Here is a 19,071-nt window from a genome sequence, read left to right on the forward strand (position 1 = left end):
AGGGTTTCCACTTGAAAGCAATGATAACCACGCAGCTGGTGGCAATATGCATACCCTGTTGAGTGTATGCTGTGTAATCACTGATTCCCAAACAGTGGGTCAGGCCCCATCTTTGGGTCGTGGACCAATTTTTATGGGTTGTGCGTAAATATCTCCTTTAATCAGTTTCCTACATTTAAAAACTTTATCAATTAAAAACAATTACATTTGTCAAAAGTATTTCATCAATAAAATGCAATCATCAATACAACAACAAAATCCATAAACGCATTTAAAAAAAAGTTTGTAGTGAAAGTAGTGAAAATAGCACATAGACAAGCTCACAACACGACACTTGTAGATCTGCCATTTTCAGTAGTCACGGACAAACGGCAAATTTCTCTTTTGCGTCTTGAGCTAAAACGGTTGGGGGACCACTGCTAGTAGATCGGTTGGTAAAGAAGGAGCAGCTAAACTCTTAGTATGATCTGCACCGACTCGAGGAACCCCTGCAGCCCCCTGCGCCGTACCGTTTCATGTCCCGTATCTCAGCGCAGTCCTCTGGAAGGACCTGGATGCCTCTGCCGAAGGTGGTGCCTCCGTGGAGTTGGAAGGCCAGGTGACCGACCACCTCTGAACAGTAGTTGTTGTTGTCCGCGTTGCCGCCGGGCCCCTTGCCGGCCCCATGCACCACGCCATGGAGGTTGTAGATCCGCAGGTAGGCCCCTGGCTGCCCAACACCAGAGACAAGAGAGGAAAGCGGGATCAAGGTTTGGTTTATTTATTTGTGTGTTATACTGATCCCTCATAGAGCGTCGCACCATGACGGCCCAGGAAATAATTCCCAATGCATTTTTCCCATAGACATTTCAAAAAAGTATTTATTTAAAGACCTCGTCACAAAGACCTCGAGTTGTGACAAATCATGACAATAAACTATTTTGGACCAAACAAATAATTACAAAGAAGAAAAACAAAGAAAAAGAGTTGGTTGTTGTCATGATTTCTCACAACTCGAGTTGGCTTTGTACGAGGCTTAAAAGATCTTTAGATAAGAGGAAAATGAACGGAGACTCATTTCCAGGGCACATAAATACACATTAATTTAATATTAAAACATTAAATAAAACATTACACTGTGCCCGTGAAGCTCTCAGAAGGTTCCCCTTCCACGACTTTTCCTAAATGTTCGATTAAAATCATGTTTTATACCTCAAAAGAACACTTAAGTAAAGTACAGAAAAACGTTACATTCCACCACTGTTTAATGGACATAAGGAGCAACGTGGAGTACCACCATCAACCAGCAGATGGGAGTGTGGCACCAAACCAGTGGCCAGTGTAAATCATGTAAAACATAACTGGGAGAAGGGTCCGTCTGCTAGAATGAACGCATTTCTCCAGTGGGGGGAGAGACTTTTGCTCTCATGATTTGTCACAGTTAGCCCCAAGCTGACAGAAATGTGATATAATGCTCATCATCTGCCATGTCCCATATCTAAGAGAGAGAGAAATACATGAATGTTTAAATACTAAAATCCTACATACAGTACTTGTACTTGACAGGGGGTCTCATGAGGACAGGGGTCTCCTAGGGGCTCTATACTTTCCCCTTCCTTAAACTCAATCAGTGCCAATCACGTGTTTTTTTCAACTTGCTGTCCATAGAGAGGGATACCCGTGACATCATCATACCCGCAACACCTGAGTGTGAGACAAAACAAAAACCTACTTTCTGACCATGACAGCCCATATACATCCAAACAGAAAAGTCCTGCATTAAACTACGTTAAACGACATTAAACTCACTTTGCCACTCGTGCGTGTAGGTGGAAATGCCAGAAATGCCATAACATTTTCATTTATTTGTGGTGTGCTGCCAGTAATTACACTGGCCCAGGGTGCAGTCCAAAGAACAGAAAAAGAAAAACGGACAAAGAAGACTAGACTGGGACAACAATAACTCAAGTCACTCTTTCAGTCAGTCACAACAGGAAGGAGTACAAAGCCCACACACACACACGGCGGAGGTCGTCATCATATTTTGCAGCACCCTTACGGACAAGGTTTCTCCAGGTCGTCCTGTCTGTTGCCTTGTCTTCCCAAGCTTTGAGGTCAATGTGGCACTTCTTTAAGTTTGTTTTAATATTGTCCTTATACCTCTTCTTTTGACCTCCCGGGGCCCGTTTCCACACACACACACACACACACACACACACACACACACACACACACACACACACACACACACACACCCTATTGTAGGAGTCCTCTGCAGCAAAAATGTGGGTCTTAAAGAACCACTTCAACACTTTTCAACCTACCTTCATATAATTGGTACTCACTAATGTAAGCCACAATGTTTTTCTACTCTGTCTGTCTGTGTCTCACAGGAGGGCTGTGGGCAATTCAGACGCCCGTCCACCAGTGACATAATCGATGGGGAATCCAAGCTAATAAAAACTACAGGCTTTCTAATTCCTGAAATGTTGCAATGCGATAATGGAAGCCATCGTTCTCACAATAATAACAATCTAAATATTAAAACATAATAATAATAATAATAGTCTCAGACACAATTGTGGTATTTTATCATGAACATTAGTGAGAACCAATTGTGTGAAGATAAGTTGAAAAGTGGTCCTTTGAGCACTGGTTAAAGATAGAGATTTTTGTATTTTTTTTCCAGTTTTTCAGTGTTTTTTTGTTTATGAGGTGACAGTACTTCATTAGAACCCTTGGTGTGGTTGTTATGTGCAATGATGTCTTCCCTTTGCATCTAAGGTTTCTTTCTGGGGGCTAGAAACATTGACCGTCAAACGTGCCAAAGAAACAAACTGTGATATAGTGACATCACAAGATCATCCCCTGTCCTAACCCCTCCCCCTTTATCATACAACAACAGCTGTGACACAGTTCAGGTGGATCACCAGATTCACCACCCACCAGGCATACTTAATAAACTGGTGGGAGTGTCCACATAAAAATGACATTTTAACAAATATTGTACACTTTTTAGAAATAAATCTTCCTCCTTATATAATAATAATAATAATACGTGATGATCATGTTTTAGGGTATGGCACTCCATCTTTAAGTTAACACCTAGGACATTTCTGATGAAGTCATTGTGAAACTCGTGAAGTTTGCGAAAGTTGTGGTAGTTGTTTGTGTAGAGTCGGTTATATCCCGAGGGGATTAGTTTCACTGGGGGGGGGGGGGGTATAGCATGAAATGCTGGCGTAATTCAGTGATTTAGGTACTGTGTCGATGTTAATTTGTGATTATTTCAGGGTGCTGGAGTAATTCTGGGTAAATAACCAAATGTGTGAATTACTGTCCAACCATCCGGTTGGACAGTCAGTAATTAGAAAGGGAAAAACTAATTCAGCAAACTAACTCACTACAACAGACTGTTAAAAAATAGCTGAAAATGTAGTTCATCCTGAAACTATCTACTTTAATTTTTTCTGGCATTTTGCCCCTTGCCTGGTTTATAAAGCCAGCTGCCCTTCACCACTTGTGTCCACAGTGACCATGTTGGCCAGCGGAAAAACAAAAAGAAAGCGCAAACCCCTGGTGTGAACATCAATTTGACTACGAGTAATATTAGTTAGTTAGTCCTCTTCGTCCCAAGTGGGACATAAGGCTTTGACGATGTGCCTCCAGTGGGACCTGTCTTGTGCTGCACGCTGTGTAAAGTTCATCTCCTTTAGCTCGGCTGTCACAGTTCGTCAGGTTGTTTTGGGCTGCCCTTTCTTCCCATTCCCCCTCAGGAGTCCATCCTAAAGCGACCTTTGGGATGCAATCCTGGGCCATTCTGAACACATGCCCCAGCCATCAGAATCGGCTGCATTTGATCTCCAACACATCGGTAACCCGGTGTCTGATATCCTCTCCGGCATCTGGCCTGAGAGGATGGCAGATTTTCCCGAGGCATCGATAGTGGATCGAGTATAAACCTTTAATCCATTTTGCTACGCTAGACAATCTCTTGCTATACTCAGCATAAAGGGCTTGACATTCTTGGGAAGATTGCCGATGTACAAGCTTACAACACATTGGCGCAGTGACACGTTGTGAGCTTGTGGATCAGCTGTTTTCGGTGGGCGACACCGGCACGCAAACAAAATAAGTCAGGGGCGCTCTTATCATACTGTACATCATCTCATTCTGGCCAATCACAATTAGTCACTTTTGTCTTTATCGTTTGCGTTTACACAAACCCTCAAAGCTGGACATAGGACTACTTACCGACTGCCTGGTAATACCTCTAAAGGCTTTCACCTAGAGCTCCATACAGGGAGACAACCTAGAGCTCCATATATGAGGATGATGGCGACATCCAGCACTGACATCAGACTAATGTAGAAACCTCAGACTCGTTGCTTTCGAGAGGAAACCTCATAACTCCATTTTTGAGGTTTTAGATTTTTTTTTGGCATAAATCTGTGCTATTGAACCCTTTATGTGTGTTGTTTAGAAAATATTGAACCAATGGAAAGTAGTAAAAAGTGCTTTGGACAAAACCTCTCAACTCCATTCGACCCTCAAAATGTCCTCTCCCCCTCTCATGGAAGTAATTGACAATATATTTAAGTTACACCAACTTTGATGAGGCAGTATTGCTTTGTTTTTAAAAATATAAGGCTTTCTTAATTTCCCGAAAAATTTATATTTTTCATTTCCTGAAAAATGAACATTTTGGAGTTATGAGGTTTCCTCCCGACAGCAGAGAGATATGGGGTATACACATTTGGCATCGCCATGGTGACACGCACCCCAGCTGGCTGGCATCGCCATCATGATACTACGCATCCAGTAAAACCTTATACGAGAAGAATCCGAAGAGGTTTAGGGTAGCTAGCAGGATTCCCTACGCTCCTCGTGAGAGACTCCATCGCCTTCCGTACGAGACAGAGGATATCTGGATATTTTACAACCCAGATATCCTCAGCGACATCTGGCCTTACGACCCAGATATCGTTGCGTTAGAAGTTTCGGCATCCCGGTTAAGTTATAATCGGACACCACTCCGGCGGGTCTTAGCCCAGACAACCAGCGCTAGTTTGAGTAGTATTTTATAACCTCTCTGCGTACTGTATATATATATATATATATAGCCATTTTCCATGCGGCATCATCTGAAACTCCTGACCTTTAAAGCTCTAAATGGACTTGCTCCACCATCCAGCTGAATAAAAGCATACATCCGCCCGCGACCTCTACGCTCCCAAGATGCTGGAAAACTCACAGCCACATACAACGCTAGGCATTTTAAAACCCACACTTTTCTCCCCTGCATTGTGGTTCCCCCTAGTTTCAATGAAACCATTATACATTCAACCTGCTCTGCCCTGTGGTTTTAAAACCCTATATGTGTTAATGGATTTACTGAACGCATTTTTTTACACCTGTATCTGTTGATGATTTATAGCTGTGTCCTATCGCATGGTACTTGTTTCAGCCATGCATGTTGGCGTGCATGTCGACTACTCGACTAGCATGTCTAACTTTTCATGGGTATTCAAAGACCAGTGCTTTTCAAGCCACTGGTAAAAAAAAATAAGAAAAATGACAAGAAGAAGCTAGTTCCCTGTGGGGGTGTGCTATCAAACGGGTCATGTCTTCTTTGTGATCCCAAAATAAGGACACCCCGCCGAGCAAGCTATGTCTACAGCAAGTAATTACCCAGTTGCATCATTAAATACTCGGTGTGTGTGTGTGAATCAAACAGTGTTTGCCCACATCTGCCTGACAGCTAAGACACTGGCCCATTATCTTGTGAGTATTAGTGCTGCAAGATTTCAAAGTAAAAAAATAAAATCTGTACAATTCAAAGATTGCTCTGCTCTAGCCTTTAACGAACTGGGGCTTAATAATAAAGAAGCCAACAATGCTACCCTTGCCGAGAGACAGAGAGAGACCAAGAAAGAGTTTTTTTTTTTTCTCATAACATAAAAGCTAGGAAATGGAGGTTTTAAGAAAAGTCAGATATACGGCGTTATTATTATTATAAGATGGCGAGATTCTTCACCCACGAAAAAAAAGTCTCTAAATGATAATCCTCTCAATGGGGAGCAGGGTAAAAAGATTGGAAATATGTATGCGTCATTGAGATAAAGCACCTCGATTACAGCTGGAGGCTTTGGGCGCACATGAGGCTCCATTGATACCATCTTAAATAAATAAATCCACTGTATAATTAAATATACTATGGTGTCTGTCTATCCGCAGGCATTACAATTGCTGTACATGCCTCTATAGTGGGGTAGTACACTGTATTGACTATTCCCTTATAAAAGCCAATCAAAACGAGTATTTATGACGGCCATGCCGAAAAGATGGGCACATTTTTCCCATATTAAGCCCCGAGGCCGATTCTACATTATCGTCTCTGTCGGGAGAAAACCTCATAGAGCCCAAAACTGTTACTTTTCAGGATTGAAATGTGAAAATAGCAACAGTAGCAGATTTACAAGCTCGAAATGAGGCGCACATTGTTGATCTGCTACTCTAGGTACGTTAGTGTGACACAGACTGTAATATGATAGTCGGGCGATAATTAACAAACAAAAAAAATAAAAATAAAAAAAGTTAAGGTTTCTGCCCGACAGCGACAAAATGCTTTCTGATTAGTTTTCTGAAAAAAACCCCAGTTTTGTCAGGCTATTATTGCAGTCGCTGGAGGTCCAGCTTTCAGATGGTATAAATGTGCTATCACTCTTATAGTCTCCTTTGGAGATTTCCCGGTGTCACCGTGGCTCCGCATGAATAAAAGATAGCAGTGAGTATACGATGTGGCTGTCCTTGAGGCCACCGTGGAATCAAATAGCACAGAGTAAAGTCCCCAACGACAGTGGGAAATCATATGATGGCCAAAGATCACTGGTCACCGCTTCACAGAATCACATCCTTCTAGCTATCGCTATGCACCACTGACGTTTGTAACTAACTTAAAGGAGAATTTCATACTAAAAGGCTTTCTTACCTTTCTTTGTAGTTGTTACGTCCCAACCAAAGAGGTCCAGGTGTTATTTTGTGCAAAAGCTCCTTATTGGCTGTTTCCCCTACCATAAGCCCTAAATGAATTGCATTGAATGGGAATTGAATGGGGCTATGGGGTGTTGTGCTAATTTGCTTATTTCCTTCGCTCAAAATTATAATTTCTTTGTATATATATCCTCTCTTCATAATGTAAATAATATCCCAAGCGGCACACTTTACTACTTCTTTCGATGGAAATAAGCGAACTAGCATAACACCCCATAGCCCCATTGAATTCCCATTCAATGCAATGCAATTCATTGAGGGCTTATGGTAGGGAAAATAGCCAATAAGGAGTTTTTGCACAAAAAAACACCTGGACCTCTTTGGTGGGGTGGGGACGTAACAACTACAAAGAAAGGTAAGAAAGATAAGAAAGCATTCTAGCATGGAATTCTCCTTTAAGTTGAAATGAGCAAAAACAATGTAAACTCAACACAAATATGATCTTCTCATTCCATGTGTATACATGTTCTACAATCTATTTTCTTGGTCCGCTTTCTAACTTGAATTCAGCATCAGTTGGTTTACATAATAGACAGAGAGATACTGCATGCACAATGTCATATACATAGAGATACTGCATGCACAATGTGCACACAACAACAAACTGAGTGGGCCAATAAAAGATGAACGTCACATACATTGGAGGAGGGGAGGGGAGGGGGTGGCTACAAATCTACTCATGCGGACAATGAAATGAAGCGTCAAGTGAGGATGCCTCTCCTTAAGTCTGTGAGCGTTTGTGCCACGCACAATTGCCTCCTTAAGCGCAATGAAAGATGGCAGCTGTAATTTTTGGGAGGGTTTTTAAGCCCTACGGCATTAATCTCATTTCCATCCTCTGCGTGGTGTTCAACAAGCGGGGGAAAGAAAAGGGCAGCGGAGACGAGGCGTGGGTGGGCGGCTCGCATCAAGTTAGTGTACCAAACAAACTCTGGAAATGATAATCGCTCAAGTTTTCATGGCCAGTGCTTCTATTAGCCAGGAGTTACAGCATCATGCGAACACTGATGGGTTCAAGCAAAAAAAACAACCTCACTAGTCACTTGTTAGGCCACGTACCAATCTGTGATTTGCAGTGTTGTTTTCGTCGACTAAAACTAAGACTACCTTTTTTTCACTGAAATGGAAACTAAATGAAAACTAAGCTACAGTATGATGACTAAAACTAAATATACTGACTAAATATACTGACAATTTCGTCAAACAAATAAAAACTTAGCCTCAGTCCCAGGCCTGGTCAGTGGTCACAACGTAAGGCAGAGAAGCTATCGGCGGATGTATCCTGCGGAACATCCGTCACCTGTATTTACGATATTTGCCCGACCAATCACAACATTCGCGGAGAATGTAAACTGATTTGTAAAGCATCAACGTCATTTCCTTGGGCGATACTTCTGCTAAAATCCCGATGATAGTCTTTTCAGCGTAGGTCTTGCCCAGGGTGATAAAAACTAGACTACGGTAAAATGTTAGGAAGGGACTAGTGGACAAGAGATCTAGTATAAGTTGTTTTACAATCACAGAAGGAGGAGAGGACACTGGAGCAGCACGGACATTTAGAGCCTTTTAATAGGCAACGACTGTCGTTCTGTATACTTAGCACCTAATAAAAGGCTCTAAATGTCCGTGCTGCTCCGGTCCTCACCTCCTTCTGCAACTTATGTCCCTGTATGCGCTGGTAGACTCCATTTATTTTACAATTAGTCGCATGCTGAAAATAGCAGATCTACAAGCTCACAGTGTGTCGCAGCGCGACGCGTTGTGGGCTTGTAGATCGGCTATTTTCAGCAAGTGTAAAAAACTGTCATTACGACGGCATCAAGGCCCGCCAAAACACATTTCGTTCGACTAAATCAACTGTATAGACTAAAACATTCCATGTGACTAAAATGTGACTGAAGCTGAATGAATGACTAAAACTAAAATTTGCTGCTAAAAACAACACTGGTGATTTGTGAAACAATTATTATGTAAAAAATTATGTTTAGTTTGTATCCGTCTAAAACTTTCAGTCAACAGTGTTCTCTACATACAGCCAACCAGTTACCTGGGCTTTTATGAAATATCCGAGACCATTTACGGTTTTATAGAAGACGCTTCTAATGCTAGTTTGACCAATTCAAATACTCTTATGTTATGTGTAATGAAGCATGGGGTTAGTTCACGCAGGGCACGGGAGTTGCATATGCTTCAGGTAATCAGCTTTCAGTCTGGCGATAGCTTTCAATCACCTCATTCCCTATAGGTGGCCCATAAAAATATGGCTAAATATGGCTTCCTCCCACACTGGATCTCTGCTTCTCAATGTCTGCCTGCACGTGTTGCTTTGCTTAACGATACATGTCAAATCTGACATGGGGCGAGGCACAACACGCTGCACAGGATAGGACCAGATGGGAAGCAGATAGTCGCAAGCCTTACGTTCCACCGGGAACCAAGAGGATTAAGTAAGTAAGTAGTATGCGTGTTCATGTGTTCATTATTGTTGTCTGCATTTATTAGGAAATCGACAGCCAGCTTTTGCCCTTACTTGTGTGCCTACTATCAGTAGGCTAACAGTATGTACGAAATGCTCTACTTTCATGCAATCTTGGCTTAACTAGACATGTCCGGACGCTTGCTTTAGAGGGTTATGCCGGAGCCCGAGTTATATACTTGTTTTGTGCTGAAAACGTAGGACGTTCATTTACGGAAAAAACACAAAAAGGCTAGAATATGGAGATAAGATATTTCTGCCCCGACAGCAACAAAGTGACGGTTGTTTTGCGAAAAGCCTCACGCCACAAAGTTGAAATCGGAAAGAAGTGCAGGCTCAGCGATTGGGGGGACAATGTGAGGGAGTGTGTTGTTGTTGTGTGTACAGTAGTGTAGAGTATACAGGTGAGCAGCTAAACATCTGCCTCGGTTGTGTTTCTGCTGATGGAGAGAGAGAGAGGCCACGACAGCAGGAGGTGGGAGGAAGGCAGACGGATAATTGAGCAATGGTGGAGCCAGGAGAAATTTACAATAAGGGGTTGGACGGGTGAATGTAGGGAAGACAGGTGCATGGGAGTTAGATACGATGGGGGGGAGGGGGTGGAGAAACGGGGGGGGGGGGAGTTAAATAAGACAGGGATGCAGAATTGGGACACATGCTCAGTGTGGGGGAGGATCGACAGACGGATGAAGATGTGTTGGTGCCACAACCGCTCAGCATTAGTACTTTTTTTTATTTCTTTTTTTTGTCTCTCGGTTTCTTCTTTTTAGTTTGACAAAAGGTCGGATTGCAAACCCTACTAATAATGATAAAAAAAGAGCAGTAATAGAGCATAGCAGTGGTTGTGGAAATATTGATATAAATAATTTTAGGCCTATAGAGTCCAGCCATCCAGGAGTGAATGTCGGATCATGGATAAAAATTAAAATCGACCTCACTTCATGTCAATCACGTTTTGCACACTTCCGCCGAATATATTGCATCCATATAAAAAGTTTTCGGACTGGAGTCGATTTAATCCGTTTTTCGCTCTGTCTTTCACATAGCTATAGACATGGTCTTTGACCCTTTGAGCAGTGCTGAGCCCTTCGAGACGAACATGATCACCTCTCGATAAAGTGATTCATGAAAAGCCAGAGTGAGGCAGTAGCAACACAGAGAGAGAGAGAGAGAGAGAGAAAGAGAGAGATAACTTATCTTCTCAAATTTATTCTATGACTCATAATTATCACAGGGAATGTCCTAGTTGAAAATAATCTTTGCAAGCCTTTATTAGCCTAGATTTATTTAAGAGTTTGTTTTGTCTGTTACTAATATATTCCTCCATTGAGGTAAATAGGTCTTTATCTCCTCACTTTCTCATTCTCGTAGCGCGCACGCGAGATAGGTATTCTTGGGACTGTCAGTCCAAGTGTATGTGTGTGTGTGTGTGTGTGTGATCAGCGTGCTGACGGCATTGCCCCCTCCCTCCCTTGCATCTGTCTTTCTCTCCGTCCCCCGTTGTGCTGTTCCACACAGTATAGCAATCCAGATAGATATCAAACAGGTTTGAAAATGATCAGATCGATCAACGGAGGAGTTCCGATTGGATCATTGACCACTCATAGATCAGAGGATCGTACTCCTCACTGCTGCTGCATAGGCTACTCAATTTCGTTCTGCGAAAACATTGCTACTAATTTTAATAATGTGCTGCATCGCACTCAGTGTGCGTCCGGGACGTTTTATCAAAGGTTTTATAATTCACCAGGATCCTGGATGGTTGGATTCTAGGCTTAAAATAATGGATATCTTTGTAAATCTCTATGGGGGAAAATTAATGGCAGCTTTTTCAGTGGGTCCGGAAAACCACGCTCACTGCTATGCTCCATAGAGTATAGGAAAATGCACACCAACGTTCTAACTATGTGCTGGTACTATACGCCAGCAAAATTGCAACTCAAACTCAATTCAATACCCACGCACGCACTCAATGGAGCTCCATTTATGTTATTTTAATTAGCAATAACTCGACAAGCTGTCCTCATATAGCCGTCGGTACAATATAAGTATAACTACTACCCTTCTTTCAGACATACAGAAAAACCCATCATATTAAAATGGATAATTACTTGTCATCATGCCAAAAGGTGTTACGTACTGTATATAATTATACCTGCACTTGTGGAACTGATAATTACCAGGGGGTCCCAACAAAAACTAGTTAATATAGTGTCACAATAATAAAGCGACGTGCTTGTATATCTTGAAAAGCTCTGGCATAATCAGTGCATATAAAATGCGGGGGTGTCCTTGAAATTCAGTTCAGTGTGTGTCTGTGTGAGAGTGAGAACGGAGTTCAACGGACTTATCGCCGAAATAAAGGGTTTATGTAGCTCACGTTAGACTGTTAATGTACCATTTCCATATCATTCTAATGGATTCCAGTGGTGGTATAGCTCCCCTTAGTTCCCTCTGAAGTGAAGCAGCTATGTCCAAGACCCCAAGTATGGTCCCCGTGCGGTGTCCAAAAGAACGAACATATAGCCCAAACCATCCACGGATAATAATACTAATCATTTTGTGAATCAAATAGCCTGTTGCCTGCAGTGTTCTGTAACATTACGTGGTCATCATACACTACAGAATTATATGGATCGGTTGGTGACTATACGACGCTGATTAGGCCTAATGATTAGGTTATTCATCGCAGCCAGCTGGGTTTAACGAGATGGCTCTCAGTGCAACTGTTTTCGTCATGTTGCAGTTCAGTCACACGATAGCTGAATCAGCTATCGTGTGATAATCCGATTGATTTATAAAACATTTAGCATATGAACTGAAGCTCATTTATATACTTCTGCAAACCAGAGGCATAAAGAACCACCCCCACTGTTCACTTCTCTCTGCCCATGCCTGCACGCAGTCAGTAATCCAAGCCAAGCCCCACGCCTCAACTCCTCTGTCTTCCTCCTGTCACAATTAAGTGAATCGCCTACACATTACACAAATAACAGAATAGCTATTTTTATTAGAACATTATTCTTAGAAAAAAAGAGAAAAAGAGAAAGGAAAATCACTGAGCCCGAGGCTCGACCCTCCCCGACTAATTAGTATAATTTGTGGGCCCGGGTCGGGTCGGTACCGGTCGGTACCGGTCGGGGTTCGGGCAGAGTTTGAGAACTTCAATGCAGACTCCATCCACGCCGACATCAGTCAGCGGTCAGTAGACCGTAGCGGAAAAAGCCAGGGAAACCCAGCCCCGGAGGCAACGGTGTGTGATTCTACATCCAGAACACTGACAGAGTTTGCAGCATGACTGCATATGGAATTTAACTGTGTGTGTGTGTGTGTGTGTGTGTGTGTGTGTGTGTGTGTGCGTGTGCGCGTGTGTCTGTGCACAACCGTGCCCCATGGAGACACAACACTCTGATGGATTACAATACTTAACTTCTCCCTCCTGCCTTCTCTCTCTCTCTCTCTCTCTCTCTGTGGACACATCAGCAATTCAGCACAGTATCACTTCAGAGGAGACAGATAGATGAGAAGGGTGGGGGGGGGGGGGGGGGGTAGTATAGTGGTGGTTAACCCATTCTGACCTGAGATCAGATTCTAAAAAATGTCTTCTACATCCTGACAGTTGTCATTCTTGACCTGAGATCAGATTCTAAAAATGTCTTCTATGTCAGTCGCTCTTCGATTTTTTCAAAAAATAGCTAAAGCATAACATAATCCATAAAACACCAAAAGGGGTTTCCCGTTCAGAATGGGTTAGCTCATCTACTGTGAAGAATTGGAATTCACATTGTGAAGCAACCCTGTCCACTGCCAAAGCAATCCAATCACAATGGCTGCTGTCAGCCATTCAACCATCATCACCGTTCCCTGAGTCAAAGCATATGTGAAACGTGTATTTATGTTAAAGCTTTGTAATAACTCAATGACGCAAGTCGTGACACCATATATAACCCGCACAATGGGTCATAATCATTACTTTCTACAATGATTGGTCTATAAGCCACTACAATCGGTAGATATATAACCACTTACAAATCTCTCTATGGTCTTGTGCTGTCACAAGTTCTCACAACACTTTCATAGCTCAGTATAAGTTCAAACAATGTGTCACTGCTGGAACTATTATAGTATATCTTCCCACAATGATTCAGGGCAAAATACTATTACTATCGTGATTTCTTAACGTTCTTAACCCATTTTGACCTATTCTACAACAATTCTACAATGGCTTCTAAATCCTGACAGTTTTCTGAAAAAAACCCATGTTTATATTTCAGTCGTATATGTAATTGGCGGCCGACCCCCATCTGAAAATATGTTGTTCCAGGGACCCCCCAGAAGCAAATATTTTAGTTAAAAAACGTTTGAAAGAATATATATTCCAAATCTGCACCACATTTTCACGGTTTTCCAAAAACAGCAGACCTACAAGCTCGCTATGAGCTTGTAGATCTGCTATAGCTAAAGTATAACATAATGCTTAAAACACCAAAAAGGGGTTATACTTCCTGCCCAGAATGGGTTAATAACAGCAACATGGAAACGTGTCCTCTACTTAAACTCAGCCCGGAAGGAGAGAGATTACTAATAATGCAATATTGAAGAAAGAAAATTATTTCTGAAAGCAAATGAATTAGAGCGTTTCTAATTATTATGAGATATGTGTGTGTGTGTGTGTGTGTGTGTGTGTGTGTGTGTGTGTGTGTGTGTGTGTGTGTGTGTGTGTGTGGGGAAGAATAATGAGTCAGCCTTTAATGTGCCACATGGTCACGTGGTTCAGGAGGACGGAAATCAAAGTGACACCGAGGGTAAAAAGAATCCCTGCAGCCATGCAGGGCTTTGACTAGAACACTGTGAAGCCACGTGACAGGCAGCGACATGAAAGGTCCATGAAAGGACAGTTAAACACTACATCACATCAACGTTACTGTGGAAAACGCTTTCCTATGAGGCCACTTTGGGGACACGGACACACACACGCGTGCGCACGCACGCACGCACGCACGCACCAGGGGGTTTTCCAAATCACCCAAATCACTGAATGCTCCTTTAAGCCCCATAATGACCCACCTAATTCCAACACACTTTTGCTAGTTTTAGAGGGCTCATGACTCGGAGTAGAAGACAGGGTTAAGCAAATATCAATATTGGTATTTTTACAACTTAAGTGACAGAGAGAGTGCCCTGGCCTCAATACCCTCATACCTGTCAAACCACTTCTCTAAAGTGAGTGACAGCCATGCAGGCACAGTCACAACCACAGCACTATAGAGCTACTGTGCAACACTGATCTGGTACCACCCGGATTTAGAATCTCACTTTCAGTAGGTGTGAGGGTCACGTAGAAACTCTAATAGTTGAGTGTAGGGAAGGATAGGGAAAAGAGCAGATCTACAAGCTATCTCCTCAATGAGTCACATCATTGTGAACAATTCTGTGTGACACGTGTAAAGTACAGTGTTGGTGGTTAAACAACTGATGTGAATACAAAGCGAAAAACCCAGTAGAGAAATGCTGCTTCAAAGACATTATTCTTAGCGTTGTAGTTTTTTTTTGTAACAATCAGAACCGACACAAAGCTAAAAAGACAAATTGAATCAGGGGCCAAAGTTAAATTCTCCTAAACAAAAAGCAGTTGGATGGAAAATATACGGTAAAACAGTGATATAAAGCAATGAAACCACCACATTTCTATTGATTGACATTTCACAACCCCCCCAGCTGGGCAACACACACTTGTGAAAGAATTGTGAAAACTAATTGGGTTTGGTGGAATGTAGCGTTCTATTTCAGTCTCCCCCATTATCACTGTTGATGTGTTGATGGTACACAGCCGATGATCAGAGAGCTCCGACTACTGACACATCTTCTGACATCTACATTACATTCAAAGACTAAAACTGGGTGGAAACCATTCCGTTGGAAAACATAACGGCATCACGGAATCAATGTAAAGACAATGTGGAGGGTGGTCCTTCATATACCAGTGTTAAGTCTGTTTCTGTTGACTGAAACCTCAACGACATTTATCACTGACGAAAACTAAATACAAATTAAGCTATGACGCTTATTATACTGACGAGAAGAAGAAAATAAAACAGCTGTCGGCGACGGGTTCCCACCCCATTTTGGTCCATTGCGAGTGTGTGAGTGTGCATGTTCACTAAAATAAACGTTATACCAAACCGTTATGGCTATCAGTGGCACACCTAATGAACTATGTAGCCTACTCAAACTATGCCGGTAACAAACCAAAGCTAACAGTTGATCAACTGATGTTGACGATTATGACGAATGTGTGTAGAAGGCTACTGAAACGTCTTGAAGGGAAAAGCTTGCTACAAGTTGTCGCTTCTCTGAAAGGGCAGACAGAGCTTGCGTTCAACATGCTCTGGTAAGATTGTATAAGATCTTACTTTTGGACAGTGTGTGAACCGTTCAGTGAATTCGTTTAGACTAAAGTGAAATTAGCAGAGCTCATACATACAAACACACGCGTCCAAAGTACTAAAATCACTGACGTTGGTGTCACTACGTGGAAGGCTAGTTCCTGCCGTAGTAGGAAGGGCTGCGACGGCAAGCAGGTTTATCTATCGAGCACTGATCCATTTCCAGTTGCCGGAGTGGACTGCCGTAGCCGTCGCTGCTTAAAGTCCCCAATGATGACGAAGCCATCATTACGCCTCTGTTCGGGTGGAAACCTCCAAAACTGTTACCTTTCAGGATTCACATTCAGAAACGGCAAAAGTAGCAGATCCACAAGCTAGGGCGTTAATTTACCACTAAACACAAAAAGTGTAAAATATGGAGATAAAGAGATTTCTGCCCGACAGCAACGATTCACAGGCCATTCATGAGGTCACAGTCTCCACCGTCGTGTGATGCCACGGCTGGAGTGGGAGGGCACTGCCCTGCCCCACATCCACCCATCTGTCCGCCAGCACACGTGTGGGGAGACCTTGGAGTACCAAGATAATTGTCTGCGTATGCTAACGCATTGTCCAATTATTACATAACCGCTAATGTGTGCCGTCTCCATCTCCGCCTGCCCGATTAGTAGTATCACTATACGGCGAGGAGAAGAGGATCAAAGTCGGAATTTAGACATTCTTCAAAAGGGACGAGGGAGGCACAAAAGGAATGAGGGTAAAACGATGACTGCAGATTGGAGGATTTTTTATCTGTTTTGTATTCAGAGATATTATTGTCGGTCGGGTGCAGAGAAAAGAAAACGAAGGGGGGGAAAAAATGAAAGAGCAAGGTTGGCCCGAGGCACTCTGAGCAAAACAGAGAGTGCAAATGAGTAATTGCGTTTGGGTAGAACGTAGAGAAATTTGTTGGAAGACAAAAGGCAGAGAGAGGTGGGAACACTGCATGACAGATCTACGGAGGGACGGATTGCGAGGAAGGAAAATTATTTACTTTAGCTTGTTGCCGATTGTGCAGAGTTATCAACCCTTGGGGCTGATATCACTCTCTCTCCTGTACGTTTTGTCCCCCAACCCCCACCCTAGGGCAAAGAAAGACTGGGTGTGACACGAAGATGTAATGTGAGTCCTCAGTTTGTCAATGTTTTGCTTATTAAAGACTAAATGGGATGCCAGGTTATTTGGTAAGATTAAAGGGGTTCCCAGGGCCAATATTAGGAACAAGCACCCCCAGTCATTTTGTATTACTGACCTTTTTCACTAATTAATTTGATTCCATTCTTTGTCAAGCTACAGTGTGACTGAAACGTTGGAAGTGTGACTGACTGTCTGTCTGTCTGTCTGTCTGTGGAGCTACAGTCAGGAGCCACGTCTCCTCACCTCACCTATCCCGTAACCCCGGAGGGTCGTTGAGGGACCACAGACGATCTGTTGACCAGCTGACCATTTTATACAAGGTGTTTAACATGGAAATTCTCATTTGCATGCACCCCTGGCATCCCTTTATTCTGGGGCGTTCTGTTAAAATAGCTGATCTATACTTTAACATTTAAGCAAGTGCTGACATACTGTACGACGTATCAACTGCTAGAGCAGACCATCTCACAGCTGGCTATAGATGTAAACGTTTAGTTTTTATCTCTGGCAGCCTAGGGCTATGTGCACAAGTTGGTTGTGAGGGGCCTACAAAATGGCCGGCCTCTCCAAAGTGAGGGCCAAGCAGGTAGCAAGCTACTGGATTTGGAGGAGGCGTTGTTTTCCTCTATCCATGATTTGTGTCTGACAAGTGTGTCAACTATACTGTCTGTTTGTAGCAATGTTTGCCAGCCTTCTATGCACATTGTAACTGGCTGCTCTCCCATTGTCTGACTGCACTGGCAGTGTTTATGTCCTGTGTACAAGGTATTCCTGTACTTTGGATTATGCAGACATAAATAAACATTTCAAGTGTGTGTGTGTGTGTGTGTGTGTGTGTGTGTGTGTGTGTGTGTGTGTGTGTGTGTGTGTGTGTGTGTGCATGCGTGCGTGCATCTCAGATGTGCTGGCTAGGCGACTTCTAGTTTTTCTAAATCTGATTATACATGGAGGTGTGGATGCCAGGCGAAATTTGCATTGCGGTTAATTTCCCGCTGTATCCGTCTCCTAGATACCTAGTATCATTCAAATGTTGGCGAAGAGAGCGCTCTGGTGTAATTGATTATCCCCTGCATATACAGTAGCATCTTCACCATGCTATGGCAATCAGGCTGTCTGTTAAGCACGACACAACAGGTGCAGTCATTTGTGAATCTACACTCGCTGGCTAGCATTTGGCAGCGATCCGGTCACAGTTTACCCCACTCAAAAGTCAAAACGAAGGCACACGTTCAACCAGACCCGGAATAACAATGGAACTTACTGAAGCGCCAGCTTGCAGGGCCCTGTGCGAGACTATTTCAAATAAGTACAGCTGTTGCTTCCGTCTAAACCGTATTCACGGGTCACCGTTTTCGATGTAACACAGGAAGCCCAGCTAGTGTTTTTGGTCGTCCCGAGTCCGACTGTTTCTTAACCACTCGGTGGGAGGAGACTCAAAAATAGCAGATCCAGCGTGGGGGAGCAGCCTTATAACTCTATGGGAGCAGCCTTATAACTCTATGGGAGCAGCCTTATAACTCTATGGGAGCAGCCTTATGACTCTATGGGAGCAGCCTTATGACTCTATGGGAGCAGCCTTATAACTCTATGGGAGCAGCCTTATGACTCTATGGGAGCAGCCTTATGACTCTATGGGAGCAGCCTTATGACTCTATGGGAGCAGCCTTATGACTCTATGGGAGCAGCCTTATGACTCTATGGGAGCAGCCTTATGACTCTATGGGAGCAGCCTTATGACTCTATGGGAGCAGCCTTATGACTCTATGGGAGCAGCCTTATAACTCTATGCGGGCAGCCTAATAACTCTATGGGGGCAGCCTTATGACTATGGGAGCAGCCTTATAACTCTATGGGAGCAGCCTTATGACTCTATGGGAGCAGCCTTATGACTCTATGGGAGCAGCCTTATGACTCTATGGGAGCAGCCTTATAACTCTATGGGAGCAGCCTAATAACTATGGAAGCAGCCTTATGACTATGGGAGCAGCCTAATAACTCTAT

General features: G+C 43.1%; 1 protein-coding gene across 1 annotated transcript in view; it reads right to left on the reverse strand.

The window, feature by feature from the left end:
- The window catches only part of pot1 (protection of telomeres 1 homolog), a 70,461-nt gene that overhangs the window by 25,284 nt on the left and 26,106 nt on the right, over positions 1 to 19,071 (reverse strand). Inside the window, exon 10 of the mRNA XM_080762536.1 lies at positions 510 to 709. Coding sequence (XP_080618662.1) covers positions 510 to 709 — 200 coding nt within the window. The remainder of the gene's footprint in view (positions 1 to 509; positions 710 to 19,071) is intronic.

Source organism: Protomyctophum bolini (genome assembly GCF_963924005.1).
Source record: "Protomyctophum bolini genome assembly, chromosome: 4".
Classification (NCBI taxonomy): domain Eukaryota; kingdom Metazoa; phylum Chordata; class Actinopteri; order Myctophiformes; family Myctophidae; genus Protomyctophum; species Protomyctophum bolini.